This window comes from Muscardinus avellanarius (genome assembly GCF_963383645.1).
Source record: "Muscardinus avellanarius genome assembly, chromosome: 9".
NCBI lineage: Eukaryota > Metazoa > Chordata > Mammalia > Rodentia > Gliridae > Muscardinus > Muscardinus avellanarius.
In genome coordinates, this window is record NC_137795.1 from 82,733,348 (window position 1) to 82,758,709 (window position 25,362).

The following is a 25,362-nucleotide window of genomic DNA, read 5'->3' on the forward strand; positions in this document are numbered from 1 at the left end:
AATAAAAAATAAAAATTAGAACTGGAGTATAGCTTAGAAGTAAAATGCCCCTGGGTTCAATCCTTGGTGTAACACACACACACGCGCGCGCGCGCACGGACTATGTTCTTGAGACTTTCCTGCTTGTATATTAAATAGAAAATTGCAATCATGTGATCAGAGTACAATGCTAATGACATCTCATTCAATCTGCTGATAAGAATATACTGGTAAACATAGTTTAAAATTAATACTTCAATGATATTCTGTGAGATGACAGAAACAAAGTTATTTATGGCTACCAGAAAAAAAAATTTATCTTCTTCGATAATTTAAGTATCCCACTGATCTTGTGGAAAAAAAAAAACAAAACAAACCTACAGCCTTTTCATATAGAGTAGAAAATAAGTTTCAATTTGGTCCTTTATCCAGATGATCACATTAAGTCAGTGTAGCTCACACAGTGAATTTTTGCAGTACATATACACATTGCTTTACAAACTGAAAGTTTTAACAGACTTATATGATTTTCTCAAATATTATAAAGAAAAGTATAGTAATAATTTCCTTTGATTTAAAGTCAGAAACAAATTCTCCCAATGTACCCCGAATCAACAGGTGATTTATTTATTTATTTATTGTGGTACTGGGGATTGAAGCCAGGGCATTCTAAAGCTGTACCCATAGTCCTATTTTTCAGTTTTACATTTTAAAATAGGGCCTTACTAAGATGTTGAGGCTGGCTTCAAACCTGCGATCCTCTTGTCTCTGCCTCTCAAGTACTGAGATCACAGGCATGAACCATGCTGTCTCAGTTGGTTTAAAAATAGAAACTTCACTTTTTGTCCAAGGTCCCATTGCCCATGCCTCACTATAAAAAAAAAAAAATCCCAATGAAATGTCTTTAATTACCTATTGGTTTCTTTTGGGCAAGTATTTGATTACTTTTAATATATCAGTTAGTTTCTGCAGTGTTCTTAGTGCTTAGGGAAGCACAAAAGTTGGGGTATATCATTCAGATGTTAGAAACCTTAGTTCATGGAGACATGTACTGCTCAAAAAAATTAAATCAAATTTATATGCAAACGTAAAACTTTTAGGGGAGAAAGCTATGTCATGTTAGCTCAGAAATAGTAGCAAGAAAGTATGCACTGCTAACAAAACATTCCTGTCAAATCTGCATATGAACAGATTTTATTTATTTGTTATTTATCACTATCGTCTGACAACACAGTACTAAATTAAAATGCCACCCAGCTGGCACACACATCCTAATGACATAGGGCTGACACAGTACAACTTCTTTCCTCAAAGAAAGTAAGCACCATGCCCCCTGGGGAAGCCTCTCTATACTGTTCAGCAGGGAGACTGAAATGAGCACATGGGGGTGGGGGGACCTGGGAACCTGGCAACCAGAGGGCCAGAAAGATGCTCAGTGCGCAAAGGCTTGCCTCCTCAGCCCATGCCGCCATTTGTTCAGGGTACCTCTAGATTCTCCATTCACCAAAGCCTAGATACCATCATGTAAAAGACTCCAGGTCAAGGCCAGCTCACAGAAGCAGTCCTGTGTTACATTGTAAGTCACAATATGATATATATTTTCCAAGAGAAACTGGGGACTGTTATTAGATGTACTGTTGCCATTCTTGTAAGAAATTCTTTGAACTAAAGAACGAAACTATTTTTTTCTTTAAAAACATTACTTAATTTGTAACAAGGCATATGCTTTAAAAAGAAAACAAATAGGAAAATGAGGTTTCAGTGTAATTTTGAATTCTAGATTATAAAAACCCCCGAACCTCACTACTAAAAAACTACTTACTTATAAGTATACTTAGTCACTACTAAGTAACTAGTATACTATACTAGTATAGTAAGTATAGCTACTTGATATCGTATAGTTACTTAGTAGTGTAGTATAATAAAATTAAACCAAAGGAGAAAACTAGTTGATTTTGCAATGATATAAATTATATTTATTAATTAGTACTTTAAAAAAGTCCAATTCAACCAAAGAGCACTTCATAACCTCCACATTTAAAAAGAATTGCTTTTTAGATTTCTCAAATGCTCAAACGGATCTATTCTTGTGAGATATGCCAATAATTCCCTTTAAGAAAAGGAAACATCTAGAAGAAAGCCATTTAAAAATATATATTACCAAATTTAAGAACCTCCTTATTCCACACATTTGTGCTGCTGATAGAGAACCTGAAGAATTCTTAGGGATGGAAGAGAACCCTGAGTCACAACTGAGCAGCAGGCTGGGCTATAAAACAACAGAAGCAGGCTCCATTACTCAGCAGTGTGAATGCTGCTGTTATTGGAACCTCTTGCTTCTCTGATCCAAGTTAGTGCCGTTCTGCTTCTCCCTCTTATAACAAAGGCATGCAGCTTTGGCTTATTTCTCCAATCTTACTATTTCTAAGTGGTTAGTTTTTGCCTTATCCTTTTAATTATTCAGTGACTGGTTCAAATGTCCTTTCGTAAGGCAGCATACCAGTTTGCTGATATTCTTTGTGGTATTAGTAGCCTGATAACAGTCTGTGGGGCAAACTCATTTGTTTATCAATAAATATTTATCAAGTACCAAACATGTGCCAGGTACTTTTCTGGATGCTACAGATAGAGCAGTTATTAAAATATAAAATCCCTGTACTCATGAAGCTAGCAATCTACGGCGGTATGTAGGATGAATGCACTCTATTGTATCATCTCAGTTGGGAAGGGACTCTCAAACTTTAATCACTTTTAACACCTGACATCATGAGATTTATGAGGATAAACAAAGTGATTTTAACTGAGCACAAATTTATATAAGCTTTTCAAGAGAAAGACAGAGGGAGATAAGGAGTTAGACCAATAGGCTATGAATTCTCATCTCCCATTTATTAGATATGCCACTATACACAAGTTGTAACTCCTCTTGTTCAGTTTTCTTGAAAGAGGAATAACAATAATAATAATAATACTTATTGCCAAGGGTTGTTGTAAGGAACAAATGTGCTGATACATGATGAAGGGCTTAGAATAGTGGCTGGCTTGAAAGTGTTTACTCTTAAATAGCCATCATTAGTTTTTGAAAAAGTACAGATATTAATGAATACTAACCCTTACCTTTTGTGACGTGGCTGGTGTTTATCACTAACTGTCATTACTTTGAGTCAGACATTACTTTGTCTTGGAGGTGCAGCAGCCAGGGGGAAAGATAGGAAAGGGGCCTGGGGCCTGGAGATATGAGTGTGAACTCCAGCTCTGCTGAACTGCGATGCCAAGAGCAGGATCTCCTTCTTCTGAGTTCCTAACATTTTCTGAAGTCTTGGCTACATCTGCTGTAAAAAGTCCACTTTGCAAAGTTATTTAAGGAATTCATGGAGTAGTGTGAATCAAAAACCTTTGGGACATTCAGGCAGTCAGCAAATCTTGGGTAGAATTCTGCTCTTTTCCAGATAGTATAAATGCTCCAGAGACTACCCTTGAAAAGAGCCATCAGCTTTTGAGCTCTTAGACATCTTCACCCACCTCTAAAAGCCCTTCCCCGAGCTCATTTACGAGGTAACCCTGTTGGGTTAGCTTGCTACTAAATGCAACTCAAGGAATGTGACTGCATTTCTTTAAAACTCCTGTGGCTTCAGAGACTTCTTTGATTGAGATTCGCTTTCCCTTCAATTCACTTATATCAGAAATCACGCCATTTTTTCCCTCCTTTCTATGTAAGCATCTAATAAAAGTATTTTTCCTAGAGTGGCTGACTCATACAGTTGGGTAGGGGTAGAACTGCTAAATAGGCTACAGGAAGACTCCCCCCTAGTGGAAGCCAGGTATGCAGAAGAGAACTCCTTTCTTCTTTTCTTTCCTTAATAGAGACTTGTGAGGGGGTGGGGACAATGCTCCAGGGATCCTCCCCCTATATTTCATTGCTTCCTAGCAGTGTACTACGCCCCTTTCTCTATTCCACAGGGGAAGGACGGTAGTCCCACAGGTTAGGAATCTGGACACCAAGTCTCATCCCAGCTGACTGACTGACTCCATGGCAGTGTACTCCTAGACTTTCATTTGTAGGCTAGAATAAAAAAAAAAAAAATTAAAACTCACCATAGCAAGGTCATGGGGCTTAATTGTCATCAAAGGTTTTGAAAAAGTTTCCTAAAGACCATGGAACTGCTGCTTAAGATGTGTGTGTGGGGGGTCTGGTGGGGGTGGTGGTGGTGACAGTCTTGTTTTTTTCTTTTTTTTAAGAGCACTTAGAAATCACCTTAAGATGTCCTTTTTTTCTCCTTTTTGTGGCTGTCTTGATTTTTTGGTTCTTTCCTCTCACTTTCTGGGGTAAAATACTAAAATTTTAAGCCAAGCATGAGAAGGAGGGAGGGGGAGGGAATGGGGTGGGAATTGGGTAAGGGCTAATTGGGTGATGTGAGCATGTATGTCTTCACCATCTTGTACACTATTAAGATGTATGACTACAATTCACTAATAAAAAATTTTTAAAGAGAGATACTTGCTCCTCTCCCAAAAGAAAAAAAGAAAGCCCTTAGGGAAGGCTTTAGTTAAAAGTAACACAGAAAAAATTGTGTGGAACACTGGATGCAAAAGAGACTAAAATAAGGGGACGTGGACTATAAAGGTACACTACACCTCTTGTTGAACTATGTTTGAACAAAGCTTACTAACCTTTTGCCTTTTTCCAAAATTCAGAATGACTGCTCTGGGTCCCCAACACAGTGCCAAGGGCTGGGAGACCACAGGGACAAGGCAGAAAGGGCCCTGACTGTATGCGGCTACAGAGGAGGTGGGCAGGATGAACAGAAAATGGCACATACGCGGCTAAATTACTTACAATTGTGATGAGAGGTACAAGAAAAAAGCAAAACAATCATTTAAACTTCAGAGACCCAGAGAGAACTATTTCCTAGCAATTTCCTGAGAAAGGGATTTCACAATCTCTGCTCATTCCTCTGATTAACAACTTATGGAGTTAAAGACTGCTTACTTTTATTTAATAGCATTTATGCTTTTCACTCTGTAACTTTTCAAGAGGGAAAAGGAAGATGGTCCTCTCTTCTACTTGTAAGAGCCCTTCAAATATTGAAAACCGCTTCCAAACAAGATTAGTGTCATGCTTAAAACACAATGCATAACATTAACATAGCCTTGGGTTCTTTGCCTTGGATTTATATAAAAACATTGTTGAACTTTTACAGGAAGAAGGGCCTATATTTTCCCTACAAAGCATTAGCAATAGTTCTGAAAAAGTCCAAGCGTTTTCAGTATCTTAGTAAAAATGATCAAATCAGTGCCATGAAAAGAGAGAGCTATTTATTAATATTAAAACACCATGCCATCATCAGTAAAAAAAAAAAAAAAAAAAAAAGAAAACATTTGCAAACCATGTATCTGACAAAGGGTGAATATCAGCAATATGTAAGGAACTCTGGCAGTTCACAGCAAAACAAAACAATCCCAGAACAACTCAATCTAAATGGGCAAGGAACTAAATGGACATTTCTCAAAGGAGGACATACAAGTGGCCGACAAGTATATGGAAAATGCTCATTTTAACTAATCTTCAGGGAAATGCAAATCCAAAGTAGAATGAGATTATCACTTTATGCTGGTTAAGATGTCTATTATGACCCTCCTGCACACACACACACACACACACACACACACACACACAGCCAGTGTTGGTGAGAATGTGGAGAAAAGGGAGCCCTTGTGAGCTCTCAGTGGGAATGGAAATTGGTATAGCCACTATGGAAGTTCTTAAAAAGCCAAAAAAATTTAACTACGCCAGGATTCAGCAACCCCACTTCTGGTGTATATCCAAAAGAAGTGAAATCACAACCTCAAAGAGATATTCTCATTCCTATGTTCATGGAAGCATTATTTATAATAACCAAGATATAAAAACAACCACAATGTCCAGCAGTGGATGACTAAGAAAAGGTGGTAGGTGCATAAAAGATAATATTATTCATCCTTAGAAAAGAGGGCAATCCTGCCACTTGATATGGATGAAGTTGGAGGCCTAAGTCTAAGTAAAACAGGTCAGATATAGGACAAATACTACATGATACCATCTGAATTAGGCATCTGAAATAGTTGAATCAATAGAATCAGATAGTAGAACAATTGTTAAGAGTTGGGGGAGGAGAAGTGGGCAAGTATTAATAGTTTTAGCTATATAAGATATGAATAAGCACTACAGACCAGTCTACAGCAGAGCATCTACAATTAACAATACCACATTTTACACTTAAAAATTGCTAAATATGCTGGGCATGGTGGCACATGGTTATAATACCTGCACTTGGGAGGCTGAGACAGGAGGATCACACAGGTTCTAAGCCAGCCTCAGCTACTTAGTGAGGCTCTCAGCAACTTAGTGAGACCCTGTTTCCAAATAAAATACAAAACAGGTCTGGGAGTATAGCCCAGAGGTACAAAGTCCCTCAGTTCTACCCCTAGTACCACAAAAAAAAAAAATTGCTAAGTATACACTTCATCTCATGTTAAGTGTTTTATCAAAAAATAATGATAATGATGACAGTAATAATAATACATAAAGAGGGTAGAAGGAAGTCTAAGTCTTTAGAAGTGAGTGATGGGTTTATAGGCATGGATTTTAGTAATGGCTTCATGGCTATTTACTTATCTCCAAACTTATTAAGTTATATACATTAAATGTATGTCACTGTCAACATGATTTACATTATGACGTGAAACTATAATGCACCAATAAAAGCATATAAAATGTATATGGATTTTATCAGTAATGCCGCTATACAGTAATTTACAAAAAAAATTATACCACTACATTAGAAATAATGGCACATGCATACAGAAACATTAGTTACCTGTATCCTTTTCTGCTGGGCCTAAAACATAAGAAAAGAGAATTTAGGAGAAAAGCAAAGTCTACTCATGTTACTCAAAAAAGGAGAAGCCCACCTTCCTGTTTTGAATTGAAATTTAATTTTTTTTCTTGGTCCGATACTGAGCAGAAAAGAGAACCTTATTTTTATAAAGATAAAAATAAAGAAAGGAGGAAAAAAGGTAATGAGTTATTTTTTTTCTGAGCCGTGTGTGTGTGTGTGTGTGTGTGTGTGTGTGTGTCTGTGTGTGTGTCTGTGTGTGTTGCTAGAGATTGCATGTTAGGCAAGCACTCTACCACTGAGCTACACCCTCAGCCCTGTATTATTATATTATTATTTTTTGAAAGGAGACTGCTCGGTAGTCTGATCTGAGTGAACTGTGGATTGCTAGGATCCATCCTCTAGAATATTTCATACTAGACTGGAGATAGGAGATAGCTGAGGTGGGAGTGGTCCCTGCTTGCCTGCCAGTTGGTTCTACTATAGTCTTCTCTTTCATATGGACTTTTTATATGGACAAATAAAAGATTCTTTATCCATTTTAAAATGGACTCTATGCCTATAATAAAATACAGAAGGATACACAAAGATATTTAGTGCATAGTCTTCAGTAGTCTTAGGTAATGGTAAAAAAAATTATTACACAATTAAGAACAAAAGGAAACTCAGCAGTGTTTTAAGTAGGATTCATAACATTTGTATAAAACAACATTATGTTTACTGAAGGTATTCACAAACTCTTTTTCCTTCGACAGATTTGACAGGCTTTAAAATATCTATTTTTATGTTAATTCTGTCAATCTGTGTTCAGAAACCTCAATACTCCCAAACACGAATATTATCTGAATGAGTATTCAAAACTGAAAGCCAACATGTTTATCATCCACTTTCCTCAGTCGGTTTAATGTTCATTGCTTTTGCTCTAACACGACATGATATCATAATTAATGATATTAAACTGGTAACTAAGGAGGTTTCATGTTGTTACTCTCGTGATATAATATTGGTTGCTATGGTGATGAGATGGCTTTTTTGTTAATCACTCAGGAGGTTGGTTATCGCATGCTTGTTAGAGAGCTTGACCAGATTTGGGGAAAAAAAAAAAGAGTGATAGTGCAACCAATTACAGTACTTTCTTCTGACTGAATTTTGATGAAACTATCCTAATATCAACAGTCATAAAACCTAATTCTTTAAGCATAATTTTATATTAAAAGTTACAAAAGGATGACCTGCTTTTTATTTTCAGATGTAAGTATTTAACACTGGCTTCTAACTTATTTCTCCTCTCAAGTAATGCTTCGAGTATTACATAAGGCAGTTCAATGGTAATTTGAGCAAAAAATTGGAGGCCTTTTCTGTTACTTTTAAATCAACTGATCAAAGGTTCAATGAATAGGTGCTAATTTTGCCACAAGTTCCGATCTACTTGTCTCTAAACATCTTAAACATCAGTATCCATAATGAATAAAATTCGGAGAAAGAGAGAAAAAAAGCGCACAGTCCTCTGTAGAGATCTAATCTTTCAAATGCATCAATATATTGCAAGCAATTTAAACTGGCAGGAAGTTCTATCAGCTTATTTCAGCTCTCACAATAATCAACAAGTTTCTTCCTTCTCTGAATGACACTACAGAACCGAAAAATAAAATTGCATAATACTACACAGATACCGTTCAGAATAGAGTCCACAGCCCCTAGATGAAATGTTAGACATACTTACAGTAATGTCAAAAAATACAACCCATAAAAACACCCTTTGGTTTCTTGAAAACTCAGAATAAGAACAAAGGACAACTTAAGCACGAATCCCGGGTCTTTCATTCAAGCAGGGTCCCAGGAGGCATATTAAAGCAATGAATAGAAAAAAGCTCTTCAGTTCACCAGCTGAGATTTTAATGAGACATTTCCCTTTGCCCTGCTGCAGGACTGTTAGGGGAGGAAAGGACTTCTCATAGAAAATTCAGTTAATAGGCACTGCTGCCTCTCACTGCCACTTGGGCAACTGCTCACTGCACTGACCTTCTATTTTGGCATATTCTGTGAGTCTAGTGTAATTGATCAAGGCAGCTTTCTCCAGACATTTTCTGACCACTTTCTTCACCTCTTCTGCTGGTATGGGAGTGGCAATATCTTTCATTAAAACCTACCGAGAGAAGAGAGCGGGGAAGAGAGACAGAGAGACAGAGACAAGATAGACATTGCATAAAATAAATATTTAAAACAAATGACACACATTTCCCTAGACCTACCTACACCTAGGAAGGGGGAAGGATGCTTGGTAACTTGGGTAGAAGTAATGAGCACTTCACAACTGAGAAACTAATCCTCCAACCTTGGGTCCTCCTCCTCAGCTTCATTTATCACATCAAAACCTCCTCTAGGCCAGGCAACCATTCAGTGTGACTGTCACTTTTCCTCCAGGGACCCAAGGCACCATTAGAGCAGCTGTTTCAGATCAGGATTACAGTTCTTGGGGCAAGTAATAAACAAAGTTTGTCTTGCTTAACCCTAACTTAAAAGCTCCAGTTCTCTGGAGCAATATACTTTAAAATAATAAGAAAAAATTCCATGAAGAATAGGTATAATTTTTTAGCTCTATAAAAATCAAGAGTGCTACTTTCAGTAATTAAACTTCAATAATTGTGATCTGAACATACCTAGGACACTTCTTTGTTTTAGTGAAATAAATGCTTACCAAGAATCAAATAGTAAAATACATGGAAACTTCCTATAGTTAAACAAGAAAAGAAAAGAAAAGAAAAGAAAAGAAAAGAAAAGAAAAGAAAAAAAGCCATTGTACTGTTGGGTTCATGAAATGTGTTTTTGGATTTTTCCTTAAAAATTCTTATTTCTGGCAAGGGGCAAATACAGTTATATCCAAAATGTAAAATGTGTTATAATTTTCAACATTTTAATAATGATTCATTGATAATTTTATGAAAAAGTCAGTGATAAAAATACTTATGATGACTTTTGAATATACTATTCATCAAATGTCATTTTTCCATATATTTAATGCAATTTTTCTTGCTTTGTTTACATTTAAGTGATAAAAACACAGCACAATGTTAATGGAAAGGAACCAATGTTTGTGTAAGTGCTTGAACTGTACTATTAGTCTTTTATCTTGAAAGAAATATTGAAAGAACATGAAAACACTACTTAATCCTTTATTATTACATTCTCTCCAGTCAGCCTCATCACTAATGATTTCACAATCTCTAAATTATTTAGCCACACAAGCATCTGTGATCCATGACATTTCAAGATTTTGTGCCGCAAGATTCTCTTTTTCCAAAACAGTAAATGTTATCATTAAAAAATTTCTTCCCCTATCAGATTCAATTATTTTTCATATTATTCTGAAATACATTTGGTACTTAAGAACTGCACGTTAGACTCTTCATAGGGAGAAAAATTATTTTGCAAATACTGTAGTATATATAAGCATTAAACATGTATTATTTTGCTACATGTGATTACTGCTAAACTTTAACATTCAAATTCATTTGGTTTTGTATGTAGAATTATGAACTTTATAATTAGGTTTCTTGTGGTGACAAACTTTAAATATCAAAAATAGCTACTAGATGTAAGAATGCATATGATTATACCCATGGTGAATGTAAGACTTCAATTAGGCAATTTTTCAGATCATGTAAGAGCTGGGCACTTAATTTGGAATAGAGGAAACTGAGTCCACTTTCATGGCAGAGTACAGCTAAAGATTTTACAAATGTAAAAAAGAAGATATCAACCTCTGTTTTATAGTTCTTCCAGTGTTCTTTTAAGGTTTCATAGCTATAAGAATTCACATGTAGATTTTATTTTTCTAAGTTGACAATAAGTAAAGAGACACTTAAAAAAAAATGAAGACATGGCCATTAACATTTTACTGTCAATCTAGCAATAGATGTGATTAGTGGCTATAAGTGGAATAAAGATCACTGTTCATCCTGCCACCTGTCAATGTGTGACAGAAGGGTATCTCTGCTATTACTAACTCTTTCCTGCTGGGAGGGGGAGGGAGGCTCTGCCATGGAAACCAAGACACAGAGAGGCTATACTGGGTTCCTAGGATGGAAGGCAGTTCTAAAAAGTAAAGCACTCTTTTAAGAATTTTAATTATCCATAATACCTTGATGAGCAGAACAAAACCGATTCTCTGAAAAGCTCAGGCTACAGGCAGCTTTTAATATCATAAGAATTCTTTAAAAACATAAATATTATAGTAACAATTCTATCACACAATAATCAGGGATAAGGCAGGGAAAATGAAATCAGCCTATAATCCAAAGATTTAATTTTAATCATCAGTTCTAGCCCTCATCTCCCAAGTTCTTAAGTCACTGGGTTGAAGCTGTACTATCTAAATAATGCCTCCCCCTTTCTGCTTTCAATAGCGTTGCCAATAAACAACACAATCCTAAAGTTAATTTGGCAGAAAAACAGACAAGATCAATAAATTAGAAGCAGAATAATTAAATCATGAGCTATAGGTAATGCCTAGAGATTCTTTTAATTCTGGTATTAAACAGCAGTTGGCTACATTACTTAACCTACTTAACTTTTAGCATCCAAATGACATATGAATAGAACTATAGACAGATGAAAAAGATACTGCCCTTTCAAACTTTAATGCCACACAAATAGAAGTATATACTTTCTCTTAAAAGTGACTTTTTTTTTTTAGCATGGATTTAAAATCTTGTGTGTGATTTTTTTTTCTGTAGAGGAAAGTGCATTTCTACAACTTGTGAAACCATTTAAGGAAACACAGAAGTTAGAGTGAGTGAAATAAATAATGAAATAAATTTTGAATAAAAAGAATGACATGTTTGTGCATATTCACTGAAATACTCTTCGTGGCATGGAAGACTAAGACAAACAGAACTACAAATAAAGCTGAGGAGACGATAAAAGACAACAATGACTTCTGTAAAGCAGAGATAAGTAACTGGAAAAAAAAGGGTGACTTTTTCATGAGAGAAAAAACACAAGGTAGAAAAATGAATGCTATTAAAAAGATGGCATAAGAGGATAGGGTGGCAGCAAAAAGACTTCAGGGAAGAAGAATCTGGTAGAGGGAGAATGGGAATGTAGTTAGGAAAAGGTGAGAAATGGATGGAATGGGATGGGCTCAGGAAAAAGTACAGACTGCTGAGGCAGGAGACTGCCTTGTTCAAGTTCAATAACTACAATAGCAGCAATGACGTACAGTGATAGTATCCAAAAAGTAATGTTCAGACATACCCTTTCAAGTAATGAAAGTGTTGCTTTTAGAGCACCTTCTGGTCGTCCAAAGGGAAAACAGTATCTTTAAAAACAAAAGAAGGAACAGAAAAGTCAAACACTTAATACTCAAGAGCTAAATGATTCCTGCTTATATTAGTTGGCATCGAGTGGAAAACTATAACGAGAAGTTAAAATAGCAGCAACTCACCCAGAAAAATTTAACTGCTAAGGTTTCCCTATAATTCCAATGCTTTAAATAATAACGGTTTCAACCATGATAAAAATTTTTGATGATACATGTACCAAAAAATTACATTCAATGAAAAAGAACCTCCAGGGTCATGTATAGAGGGGCAATCAATATACATTACCTAAAATCTCTTGTTTATGGCTTTTTATTCAAGTTCTAGGAGCAAATAATGGTTTTTCTCATTTCTTTCCATATTCACCTGTAGCCAAGATGGAAATACCTGCCACATACATAGTTTCCAGGACCAACAAAGTTTCTCATTCTTCCTTTGCTGACATTTGCCTGACTCCCATGCGGTCTCATTCTTGTCCCTCCTACATGACACACACAAACCCTGCAGTTCTTTTCTCAGTAGAGTCATTTGCCCCATGTATTTCTAGTCCCAAGTATTCCAACTACACAGTGATAACTGGGGGCGGAGAAGGGTCAGAAAATTCTGAAATCAGGGTCAGAGGGGACTAAAAGAGGGAGTGGTCTCCTTTTAAAGTTTGTTGCCCCATAGCAGTAGCAGGTTTATTGCTCTTTCCAAGGTCCTCCTTCGGGTCAGTTTTCACTTACCAAATACTGAACATCAGAGCCATTTCATCCTGCTGTCCCTTGCTTTGTTGAGACAGATTCAGCTCAGCAGCCCCTGTAGTACCACAGCTCCCTCCCCAAGATCAAGTGCTACTGGCAGCTGAGCTGTCCTAAGGTTGACACTTTGCTCTGGCTTAGAAATCTGAAAAGCCATGACTTGGAAAGAGGTTTACTTATCTCTTTTTCCATTAGTGGAAAAAAAAAAAAAGTTTTCTCAGATCTAACAATGAAAACTTTTTTTTTTCATACTGTAAACAGCTTCCTCTTAAAAGTGCATATTTTAAGAATAATTTATTTTATGACATCAAATTAAAAAAAAAACAAAAAGAAAAAGATTGGTCTATTTCTTCCTTTCTACAAAGCAAAGCAGTAGTTGAATTTATCTCAGGATTGGGCTTTAGCTTCATAGAGGTTTTACTAGTCACAGATACATGCAAATGAATGCTATATAAATGAAGTCACCTAATTTTTCTTTAGAATACTGTATTCGTCATTTTATTTACTTTTAGAAAACTTTCACAGTATGATAAAATCATTTCTCATTCTTTTTAATGTTAAAATCTTTATCAGTAAGTAAAATATTTTATTTTTCTAGTTTTTTTTTCCTTCAGAATATTTTATTTATATATTGTCCTTGCTTAATCTTGCCTCTATGCATCCTATTATTCACCTCCTGCGCCCCTAAAGCCACAACTAATTTATTTTAATAGAGATTTCTCTGTTCAGTGGGGGTTTTTGGAGCATTAGTAAATTAGCAAAGTAGCTTTAATCATTTTGTATACTATAAACCTTAATCCACGTTTAAGTAAAACACAAATTGGGTTCTTGTAGTTCCCTCCCCCTGCCTAATCTTTTCAGTGAATTTGCATAATCCACCCATTGTCTTTCCTATTGTTTATTTCCATTAACCTGTGGGTGACACATTTTATGAATGGAATGTTACTGATCCCCAGATTACATTTAGCATTTCAGGGCTCTGAGGTCCCACTGGGTATGTTCTGAATTAGCATTAGCTGCCCATGATGTGTAAATAATTCAGCACATTACAGAGTACCAGTAATCCTGAATCAATAAAGTACAGAAAATAACTACACACAGAAGCTTAATTAATCTTTACAAAACAAGTTTCAAAAGAAGAGAATCGTTTTGTTCTGCCTTCCAGGATAAATATTTGGGGTTTTTACCACTCTGACAGCCCTGTAACAGCAAGGCAAAGTGGAAAACACTTAATTATCAAATAACATCCAACCATGTTTAATACCTCATCTGAATAAATTAAAGTCAACCTCATTCCAAATTGGTAAATTAATTTCACAGATAAATGAGCCTGTATAGACTGGTTCTATGATTAAGCCCTTTCTTTTTTTTTAATCTATTTTAAATACAGTATTTCTTTTTATTGAAGTCATATATGCAGAGTCTAAAGAAGAAACTTTCTTTAAAAAGCTTGAAGGAGGAAACAGTTCAAACAATACTATGGCAGCATGTGAAGGTATTACTAAGATCTCACTAACTTGTGTGGGGAGGGAGGAGGAGGAAGTTGGATGGGATGTGCAAGAAAATTCACAAGAAGCTGTGTGCGTGTATGTTTTTACCACACTGAGCCTCAATATGATGTGTAATTGCAATGCACAAATGATTTTAAATAGGCTTTTAAAATGAGAAACGGAGTCCTTTATTTTCATTCGAGCCCACCCTAAATAATTTCTGTTTTCTATAGAAAAAAGTCAACTTTTAGTTGATTCATGGCATTTAACCTTCATATATCAAAATTGCACACTAATAGTTTTACTTACTAATTTTTCAGCTTTACACATTACCCTAACTTTTCATTACAGAAGCTAATAAACTTTAGCATTTATTTTTATTTTTCCTCCTCCCCTTCCTCTTCCTCCTTTTTTTTTCTTGTAGTGCTAGAATCTAAACAGAGCCTTAGTGTATGCTATGCAAGTTTCCTACCACTGAGGAATACCCCCAAACTAAACCTAATATTTTCCTTTTTTTAATAAAAAATTGGTATATTATGGTTATGTATAATAGGACCTATTGATGCATGTTTGTACATGGCCATACATAATTTCTACTTTTTAAAATAGCTTTACTTAGAGGTATGACAGACAGTGAATTGCACACATTTCAAGTATACAATTGGGTTAAGTTGTTTTTTTTTTTTTTTTTTGTGTGTGTGTGTGTGTGTGTGTGTGTGTGTGTGTGTGTGTGTGTGATACTCGGGTTCCTGGAAGCCCTTCTATCTCCGGGCTACACTCCTAGACCTATTTTATATATTTTTTATTTGGAAACAGGGTCTCTTAAGCCAGTGAGGCTGGCTCTGAACCAGCGTGATCCTCCTGTCACTCCCAAGCGCGGGGATTACAAGCGTGCACCACCACGACCGGCCTGGGTTAAGTTTTGACATATATATATATATATATATATATATATATATACCATTATGAAGCCATCACCACAAGTAAGGTAATTTACGGTCCATAAATACTTCCTCCCAATCTCAGTAAACCACTGATGCATTTTCTGTTGTTTGGATTAGTTTGATGCCTAGAATTTTATGCAAAGGGAAATACAATATACTTCTTTGGTATGATTTTTCTTACTCGGTCTGTTATTTGGATATTTATCTATGCTCTGTATGTTTCAACAGTTCCTTTCTTTATATTACTGGGTGGCACTAAATTGCTTGGAGTACACTGTTTATCCATTCTTTATTGATATCATTTGGCTCATTTTCATATTTTGTCTTTTATGAATAATCCTGGTAAGAACATTTGTATAAATATCTTTATGAAGAAAGACATAAGCTTTCATTTCTCTTGGGAAAAATCCCTAGAAGTAAAATGATTAGGTTCTATGATAGGTGTTCAAAGATTTTAGAAGCTCCTAACCTAGTTTCCAAAGTAAGGTGTACTCTTACATTCCTATATATAATCTTTGGGAGTACTATTTTTGGTATGCACTTTGGGAGTACATCCATGCCAATTTTGTCATGTTTAGGGTTTTGTTTTGTTTTTAATTTAGCTATAGTAAAAGGTATGTAGTGGCACATAACTGTAGTTATTAATTGTATTTCCCTATTGAGTAATGATGTTAAATGATATTTAATATTCTTTTTTGTCATCATATATCTTTAGTGAAATACCTTAAACATTTTTAATTGGATGGATTCATTTCTTATAATTAAATTTAAATTTTTTTATATTCTCATAAAAGTATTTTGCAGGATATGTATTGTGTATATATTTTCTCCCATTCTGGTCTTACTCTTTATTCCCTTAATATCATCTTCAGGAGATTAAAATATCTTAATTTTGATAAAGTTCAAGGGAACCATTTTTTATTTATAAAATGCATTGTTAGTGTTTCATTTGAGAATCTGTGCTTCACATAAGGACACAGAACTTCTAGGCCTACCACTTTGGGATTGCACTAACTTTTATGTCGTCAGGTGTGAGTTAAGGATTAAGGTGACTCGTTTGCATTTGAAGATCCAATAGTTCAGAATCATTTGTTGACAAGTATACTTTTTAAGTTGCCTTCGTATATTTAATAAAAATCAGCAGAAAATGTATGTGTAAGTCTTGTTTGCTGACTCAGTTGCATCTTCTCTGTTGATTACTCTAGCTTTATATGTCTTGAAGTGAGGTAGTCTAAGCATTCTGTTTCTGTCCTTTTCACAGGTTTTTTTTTTTTTTTAAATCTTTTGCATTCACATATATATTTTAGAGCCAGGTTAACATACAAAATCCTATATGATTCTGATTATAATAGCATTGGACCTACAGGTCATTGAAGAGATAAATGATATCTTAACAGTGTTAAATATTACGACCCATAAAAGCAAGAATATGTATTTATTTTGATTTTCTTTAATTCTTATCAGCAGTACTTTGTGCTTTTCAGCATATAGACTTTACATATCTTTCATCAGATTGATCCACGTTTTGTGATTAAAATATTTTGCAATTTTTGTTGCTGTCATGTTTTTAAGTTCAATTTCTTTTTATTGTTGTTTGATAGAAACAAATGGATAGTTATATGTTTATCTAAGAGCCTGAAACCTTTCTAAACTCATTAGAAGAGAACTTCCACTTAAATTTTATAGGACTTACATCATGGATGATTTCTAGGGTTTGGGTTGAGAATGTCTCCTCAAAAGCATATGTGTCAAATATATGGTCCCCAAGATGCAAACTGTTCCTGGCCCCTTCCTGTCTCTCTCTGCCTCCAGGCTGCAATGTGATAAACAGCTTTCTTCTGCATTGGAGCTGGACATCCATAGACTGAACCTCTGAAGCCATGAGCCAAAAGAAACCTTTTCTGAGTTGTTCTTGTCAGGTATCTTGGTCACAGAGATGCAAAGCTGACTACTAAGGCAATGATCATGTCACTTGCAAATAAATGACTTTGTTTCTTCTGTTCCAATCCAGATGCATTTGTTACATTTTTCTAGACTAAGTGTACTGGCTAAAGCATATAGTAGTATTTCAAATGGGAGTTATGGAAGCTTACATTCTTGCCTTGTTTTTGATCTTAGATGGAAGTCATTCAGTCTGTTACCATTAAGTATGACATTAGCCGGCGTGGTGGCACACACTTGTAATCCCTGTGTTTGGGAGGCAGAGACAGGAGGACTGCACAGGTTCGAAGCCAGCTGTGTTGGCTTAAGAGACCCTGTTTCCAAATAAAAAGAATAAAATATGTCTGGGAGTGTAGCCCGGAGGTAGAAGGATTTCCAGGAACCCCAGTACCACCACACACACACACAAAAGTATGACATTAGCCATAGGTTTTTCATCTGTGTCCTTAACTGGCTGACCATATGTTACAGTTGATAATAATTCTAATAACCTATAGGTTTTTTCTGCTTCTGTATTCTGCATCATTTTTCAGTTATGACTAGCTGGCTTTTTAATCCTCCTCACTGGTCATATTTTATAATTTTTCTATATGCCTGGATATTTTTATTGGATACTAGAGATGATGAATTCTACTTTGTTGGCTGACATTTTTGTATTTCATTACATACACTTGACCTCTGCTCAGAAATATGGCTAAATTACTTGGAAACAGTTTGAGCTACTTGAGCCTTGGTTTTAATCCTCATGAGGAGAGACCAGGGCAGTGTTATATTAGAGCTATTTTTTTTTTCAATACTCTTTCCTATGCCAGTGAATTAGGTTTACTTCTCCAGGTAACGCAAACTGGAGCCATTCCTGGCCCTGCATTAGCACTGAGGATTCCCGCCGGTCATACTTTCTTGTGGTTCCATGTCAGACTGGATAGTTTCCTCACATGCACATGATGATTACTATTTACCTGGAGACTCCAGGGGACCTTTGCAATACCTGTAGTTCTCTCTCACTACTTTAGAACTCCAGGCCTGAACACTTGGGCTTCCTTGGCCTCCTTAGGCTCCCTGCTGTCTCTACCAGGGAGGCCCCAGGTTCTACATCAGTCCTCCTCTCTGCAGTGCCTGGGACCTCTCCTGGCTGCAAGCTGCGGCAACTCAAGATCTTGCTTCATTTTCTCCGTGTCTTTCAGGCATCAGTAATTCATCACTTCATGTATAATATCTTGAAAACATTTCCCCTCTCTTTGTTTCTGCCCTGTTTTCCAATTGTTTTAGGTGAGAAGGCAAATATAATTCCATTTCTTCATCTTGGACATTGGCAACCTTTTTTTTTTTTTTCTTGGTGGTATTGGGAATTGAAGTCAGAAGCATTCTATATCTGAGCTACACTCCCAGGCCAATTTTATTTATTTATTTTGAAACAGTGTATCATTAAGTTGCAGAGGACCTTGATAACTTGTTGAGGCTGGCTAGGAATCTATGACCTTCCTGTCCCAGCCTTTCAAGTACTGGGATTTATAGGCATGCACCAACACAATTGGTTGAAACTTTTTTTTAATGACCAATTTCTTCACTATAAACATAATTCCTGACATGTCTGTATAGTATAGTTTACACAATTTTTGAGTTATTAGACAAAAATTCAGTATTTATATTATGCAAGTGCCCTAGACAACTGAGATACAATATTTATGATTACTTTCTATGCTCTACTCAGTATTTTATTTATAATTCTTAATTTTATTTTGATTTCCTTCTTATATAATCTAATCTAAAACAATTTCAAACTTTAATACAACTGATACAAGCTAATTAATACAACTCTAAACTCTAACTCCAGGTGGATAAGTCTCTTTTCTATGTGTTAACATGTTCTGTCAATTTAGTCTTCTTGAGTTTTGTGACCCTGGTCTAGTCAGAATTGGTTGTTCTCTAAGCTCACTGACATTATTGTTTCCTTTCTCATGTTGATTTCCTGATTCACTTAACTATTTTTTCTTTCTTTGTTTTGCTGAATTTTATAATTTGCCAAAAGAAATATAAAAAGTATATTTTTAAAGTACATGTCTGACAATAGCATTTTTCTACCATTACCCTTAATAGAAACTTGCTAGTATAGTGTTCTAGGTTGGAAATTATCTTTCCTGAGAATCATAAAGTCACTGATGCATATTTCTGTGGTATAAGTATTGATCCTAACATCAAAATGAAAGTCACAGACATTTAATTTTGTTCATGGCTGACACTCAGTAGGAACTCAATAAATATTTATGGAATAAATCAGTATTAAAAAGATAATATTTTGTAAAAATAGTTTGTACAAGTTCATTAAAATGTACCCTTGAAGCTGGGCATGGTGGCGCACGCTTGTAATCCCTGCTTTTGGGAGGTGGAGACAGGAGGATCATGCAGGTTCTAAGCCAGCCGTGCTGGCTTAAGAGACCCTGTTTCCAAATAAAAAATATAAAATAGGTCTGGGAGTGTAGCCCGGAGGTAGAAGGTCCCTGGGTTCCATCCCCAGTAACTACAAAAAAAAAAAAAAAAAAAAAAAAGAAGTACCCTTGATGAGTATCTGCTTTAATCCATCTTACTGGATATTCAGTGAGCTCTTTGAATTAAAAAACTTAAGTCTTTTAGTTCTGGAAAATATTTTGAACAATTTAATTGTAAAATCCTGCCTATACCCTTAACTGTTTTTAGAATTCCTCTTATTTGTGATTATTCCTCTTATTTTAAATTTGAAATGTCTAAATACATATCTTTTCTTATCTATTTCATTTTTTCAGTTTTTAATTCTTGTTCTACTTTCTGGGAAATTTAATGAGCTTAATTTCTCAATAGAGTAAAATTTTCATATAATTTCTAAGAACTCTTCTTCTGTAAGGTTGTTTTTTACTTTGTACTCCTTTTATTTTATAAGTGATATATCTTTTCAAACTTGTCTACGGGTAACTTAGATTTTCAGATTTTTCCGATTTCCACCTTTTCTTATTTTTGTTTTTTCCAAGTTGCTTTTTAAAAAAATTTCTTTCTTAATTATTTGTATTCATGAGGTCTTTCATATTAAGTGTTTTTCTTAGTTGTCTGATGATCTAGGCTGTATGACCATTTTCAACAACACAGCATTACAAACATGATTAGAAGCTATTTGTGTACAGGTGGAACTTAAAGATGATGGTCTTTGCAGGGGAATTAGGTAGGCTATGTGACTGGAAAGTCCTTGTCCACAGCTTTAGGGATTTTCTCTTGGGCTAGTCAGAGATGCAGGGGAAGATGCCTGTAATATACCTGGAAGGGAAAGGCCTTCATGTCTGCAAGAATTTGTGGAGCTAAGTGTCTATGCTGGAAAGGCCTGTGATTCTCTTATTTCAGGATAAATGTTCATTTAATATCTCTGTTTCTATGTTCAGCTGTGCCTTAGGTTTTGTTCACTTCTTCACACAAGTCCAGGTACCTTCTAATTTTATCCTCTCCAGGGAATAAATCTGTAGTCCTGTGCCAGTGTAGGAGAACTGAGCTGGAAAAGAGGTCCAAGGATCCAGGCGCTTGAGCAGATTCCCAATAAACCGTCTTCATTCTCACTTTTACTGTGGCTTAACATTTACTCTTAAACATCTGGTGGCTATAGGGTGCAAATCATATTGTTTCTCTGGTTTCATACTGCCAGTATATGATTCTTTATTCCTGAATTGGATACCATCCTTCTGACTTCTAATAAATAATATTAAAAAACATTTTTAATTGCCAGCTTTCTCTCTTTTCTTGTCTGTGTGGGTTTATGCTTTCTTAAGAAACACTGTCCTGCTGTGTTAGTCAGGTTCTATCAGGAACTGAGCCAGACCTGTGTACAATGTGTCTTTTTTTTTTTTTTCAGTCTTTGACCAGAAGTTCTTAATTTATGATGATTTGGCCTTATTGCTTTATTTTTCAAATTCATTTCTAGAAAATATTTGGGAGTAGAAGTAAATTTCTATGAAAGTTATTAAGAATAGCATTTTTACGTATTTTGTGTGCATGTTTGTGCATGTCTGTGTAGTACTGGAGACTGAACCCACAGGCATTCTACCATTGAGCTATACCCTTTATATTTTCTAAGTTTTGAAACAGGGTCTTGTTAAGTTTCTACATCACAGCTCTAACCTGTGATCCTCCTAACCTCAACCTTCCAAGTACCAGGATTACAAGGCATGTGCCACTGCTTAATTTTTATACCTTCAGCAGGAGTTCATAAGCGACTTATGTTCTTTCTAAAAATTTTAACATTAGTCACTAATGAAGGTAATTTAGTGAAATTCTCACAACAGTCCTAATGGACAATATTAACATATTATTTTTCTAAATTTACCTACATTGTCACCTAAAATTTCTTTTATATTTCAGTACTCTTTTATCTTATCTGGTAATTTGGGAATTTAGAAAAGATAAAACTAGTACATTTTATACAAACACTACAGACATGCAAAGAGAATTTAGAACCAGCCCCAAATAACTAGACTAGTTAATTTCAATTCTTATCCTCAGTACACCAAACAAAACTGAAAGGGATGGTAGACTACATCTTTAGAGAAATTATCTAAAGAAAAAGTACCTATAAGAACAAGAAAGAAACAAAACTATAAAAGAGGGAGTGATGCAGTCAACTATTGTCCCCTGCCCCTCACCTAGCTTCTGGGTGGTAGTAAGGGGGACTGAACTCCCTGGGTGGGATGGCTCTGATGAGTCTAGTCAGTCATGGTGACGCCACCTGAATATCAGTGGTGGATGATGCAGCCGGGGCATGAGCTTTCCCTGGCTACTGCTTTTGTTTCAGAACGACATCTATTACCTATTAAGTTCAATGAGATACAGAAGAGACTTTGCTAGGATATTCTAAGGGAACTTTGCATGATCTTAAGAGAGCTATAGAGATAGCATCTACTACTTCCTTGGTACAGTAGCATATATAGATATAAGGCCAAGATGTTCTGTTATCTTCCTGCTACCAGTCTGGGGATAATGCTGTCCTATGAAGGAGGACAATAAAGAAGTCTGTGCCTTAAAGCTTGCCCTGCCTGAGATCTGCAGGCAAGTGAGCATATACTTTTAATTATCTGTCAGAGGGATTTTGTAACTTGTAGCTGAAATCACTATTGATAAACTCTGGTGATATAATCACTAACAGATAATGAGTAAAATTATAAGCTTTATCCTAACAATGGCAGAAAGGGAGAAATTACATTGATTTTAATTGATAGATGCATAAAATTCACTTAAAGGACTGTATAGTACTTAAGATAACACTTTAAAGGGGTTCTTTTTTTTTTTTTTTGTCTTTTTGGAACCGGGGATCGAATCCAGAGCACCACACCTGCAAAGCAGGTGCTTTGCCACTGAGCTACATCCTGGCCCCTTAAGATAGCACTTTAAATGACAGAAAATAGCCGGGTGTGGTGGCGCACGCTTGTAATCACTGCACTTGGGAGGCGGAGACATGAGGATCGCGCTTGTTCGGAGCCAGCGTCGCTGGCTTAAGAGACCCTGTTTCCAAATAAAAAAATATAAAATAGGTCTGGGAGTGTAGCCTGGATGTAGAAGGGCTTCCAGGAACTCCAGTACCACCAATAAATAAATAAATAAATAAACAAACAAACAAGCAAACAAATGACAGAAAATAGACAAATTGATTTTTGCAAATATAAAACTTTCTTTATGGCTTCATTTTGCTTACAGCTAAAAAACGATTCTCTAAGTCTACAAATTGAATTCAGCTATGTTATCTAGAACCGTGCTTCCTGATGTTAGTCTACTGGCCTTTTGGGTAGAATAATTCTCCACTGCACTAAACGATGACCTCTACTGCTAGTTATTATGATAAGGAAAATCGTCCCTCATTCACTTGTCCTAGGGTGGTGGAACCATTTCCATTTGAAAATCTCTAAGGAGGGGAATAGATTCAGAGGATGTGTCTATACATCCTCTGAGGATTTCTTCCTTTAGTATTATTATAAATTAGAGTCTAAGATCTTCATGATTTAGATAAAGACATGGAAGCTAAGAATGGCTGTACATACATCATTCAAATGGGCCATTGACTGTTGGAAGAAGTATGTTCTCTGAGTTTATTTTTTCAATAAGTTTAACCTAAAATGATTCCAAATCCCTAAAAGCACATTATAACGGCATGCTATAAGACCTAATATGTCAATGCAGCAACATTTTATAGGGTCTAATGACAAGAGTAATAGAAAAATAAAATGCATTGGCATATTTTTATTTCTAACAATTAGGTTCTTTGAACTAAATAAAATCAGGGGAAAAGGTTAAGATGTTTATCTTTCACTCTGCAAAGCCTTCTTAGAACTATAGCTATTTTTAATCTGAGCTCATGTCTCACAGAATGTCAATAAAATGATAACAAATGTCTTAGGCAATGCATGTCATAATTATTAGTGACAAGTGAAAATTATAGAAAATAATAGCTAAACACTTCAGACTTTTTGCAAGAATAATTGAAAAAGGCCCCACTCTGGAAGCAGGACATGAGAATCTGCTTGCCTGGCAATATGGAAAGAAGCAATAGTCAGCAGAGTTAGAGAGGAAAGGGTATTTGAGGATGAAAAATATAAAAGGCAAACAAGAGGAACAGTGGAATAGACATTGCAGGGGGAATGGCTAGTTTAAAAGTAGTGGAGTTTTCTCTCATATGTGCTAGGGAGAAATGGGGATATAAGAGGGGCTCGAGATAAAGGAAGAGAAATCCCAGTGGAGTGATGGAGAGGATGTAGGGGAGGTGAGTGTGTTGGGGGAAGCCTTGATGAAGGAAACACTTAATGCTATGTACATCTATGAAATGATCAGTGTTTGTCTCAATATCTTGTATGTGGCTGGGGAGGAAGTGGGTGGGATGGGGATTGGCGGTTACTGTGTGCTGTATGCATATATATCCCTGTCATTCTGAACTTCTTTATGATGTGTGGTTACGACCTTAGGGGGTTGGGAAAGGGGAAGAGGGAAATTTCCTAATGTATGTGGTGTACATTAACAAACATATCAAAGTCAATCACTAAGCCAAATATGAGGAGGGAGGGGGAGAGAATAGGAAGGGAATTGGGTAAGGGCTCATTGGGTGATGTGTGTGTGTATGCCTATACTATCTTGTACTCCACTAAGATGTCTGACTACAATGCGCCAATAAAGATATTTTTAAAAAGTAGATAAAAAAGAGTAGTAGAAACGGAATAGCAGGTTGGGAAGCAGATCTGATTAAGAATGCAGATCAGATCCTTCTGGTGATGGGGGACTGCTGATCCTGCTTGAGCAGTGGCAAGAAGATATAATAAACAATTTGCAGAAAACAGAGTGTTCAGTTGGATTGAAGAATAAATACTTGTATTGATAAATACAAGATATATACCTGAAATGGCTTATCTGGTTTTCTAAAAGGGTAGAGAGTCTCTCTTTTATCTCTTCGAATCTCTCCTTTTCTTCCATTGAAACAGTTCCAATTCCATCAGGCCTGGAAAAAAAAAAATCAGAATCCATCATTTATATTGTTATTTACTTTTATATGTTTATATTTACATATATTGATATAACATATTTATATTGACTTATACTGATGAACCAATATATTTACATTAGTATTTACGTATTTTATATATACACATGCCTAGAATAATCGAAAAAAGACTTATTGACACAGAGTGTACCTATTAGTTGTGATCATAGTGGAAATTTACTGGAGGTATTTGCAGCCATTTACTTCATAGTCTGACCTAGAATGAGTGGAATGAAATTATTCTTTTTAACAGTATCCAAGGTAAAGAATGACAGTATTTTCCAGATGCACAGAAAACAGTGCCTAGTCCTTGAGAGTGGTAGTGAAAAGTGTTTTATAGCGATACCAAACATTTGACCAATTAAATGAATGCCTCCTGAGTGGAATTATTATAAAAGTATACTGAATGCAAGCTAAAATGTCTTAACTGCTTCTTTTCCAAATAAAAATAAGCCCAATGTGAAACTGGAGATTTAATTGCAATTGTAAGAAGTGTGAAAATATGTAAAGGTTTAATGCTCTATTCTTTTTGTTCAAATAT

At 35.6% G+C, this 25,362-nt stretch overlaps 1 protein-coding gene across 15 annotated transcripts in view; it reads right to left on the minus strand.

The window, feature by feature from the left end:
- CADPS2 (calcium dependent secretion activator 2) overlaps window positions 1-25,362 on the minus strand; it is a gene marked incomplete at both ends in the record, with an annotated part of 558,610 nt that overhangs the window by 105,971 nt on the left and 427,277 nt on the right. For 10 of the 15 annotated variants that reach the window (XM_080700894.1, XM_080700891.1, XM_080700902.1 and 7 more), the window contains 3 exons: window positions 8,868-9,000; window positions 12,111-12,174; window positions 24,678-24,779. In XM_080700894.1, the coding sequence (XP_080557020.1) occupies window positions 8,868-9,000; window positions 12,111-12,174; window positions 24,678-24,779 (299 nt within the window). Of the gene's footprint in view, window positions 1-6,836; window positions 6,858-8,867; window positions 9,001-12,110; window positions 12,175-24,677; window positions 24,780-25,362 lie in introns of all 15 variants that reach the window. The other 5 variants (XM_080700893.1, XM_080700890.1, XM_080700892.1 and 2 more) reach the window with 2 other exon arrangements.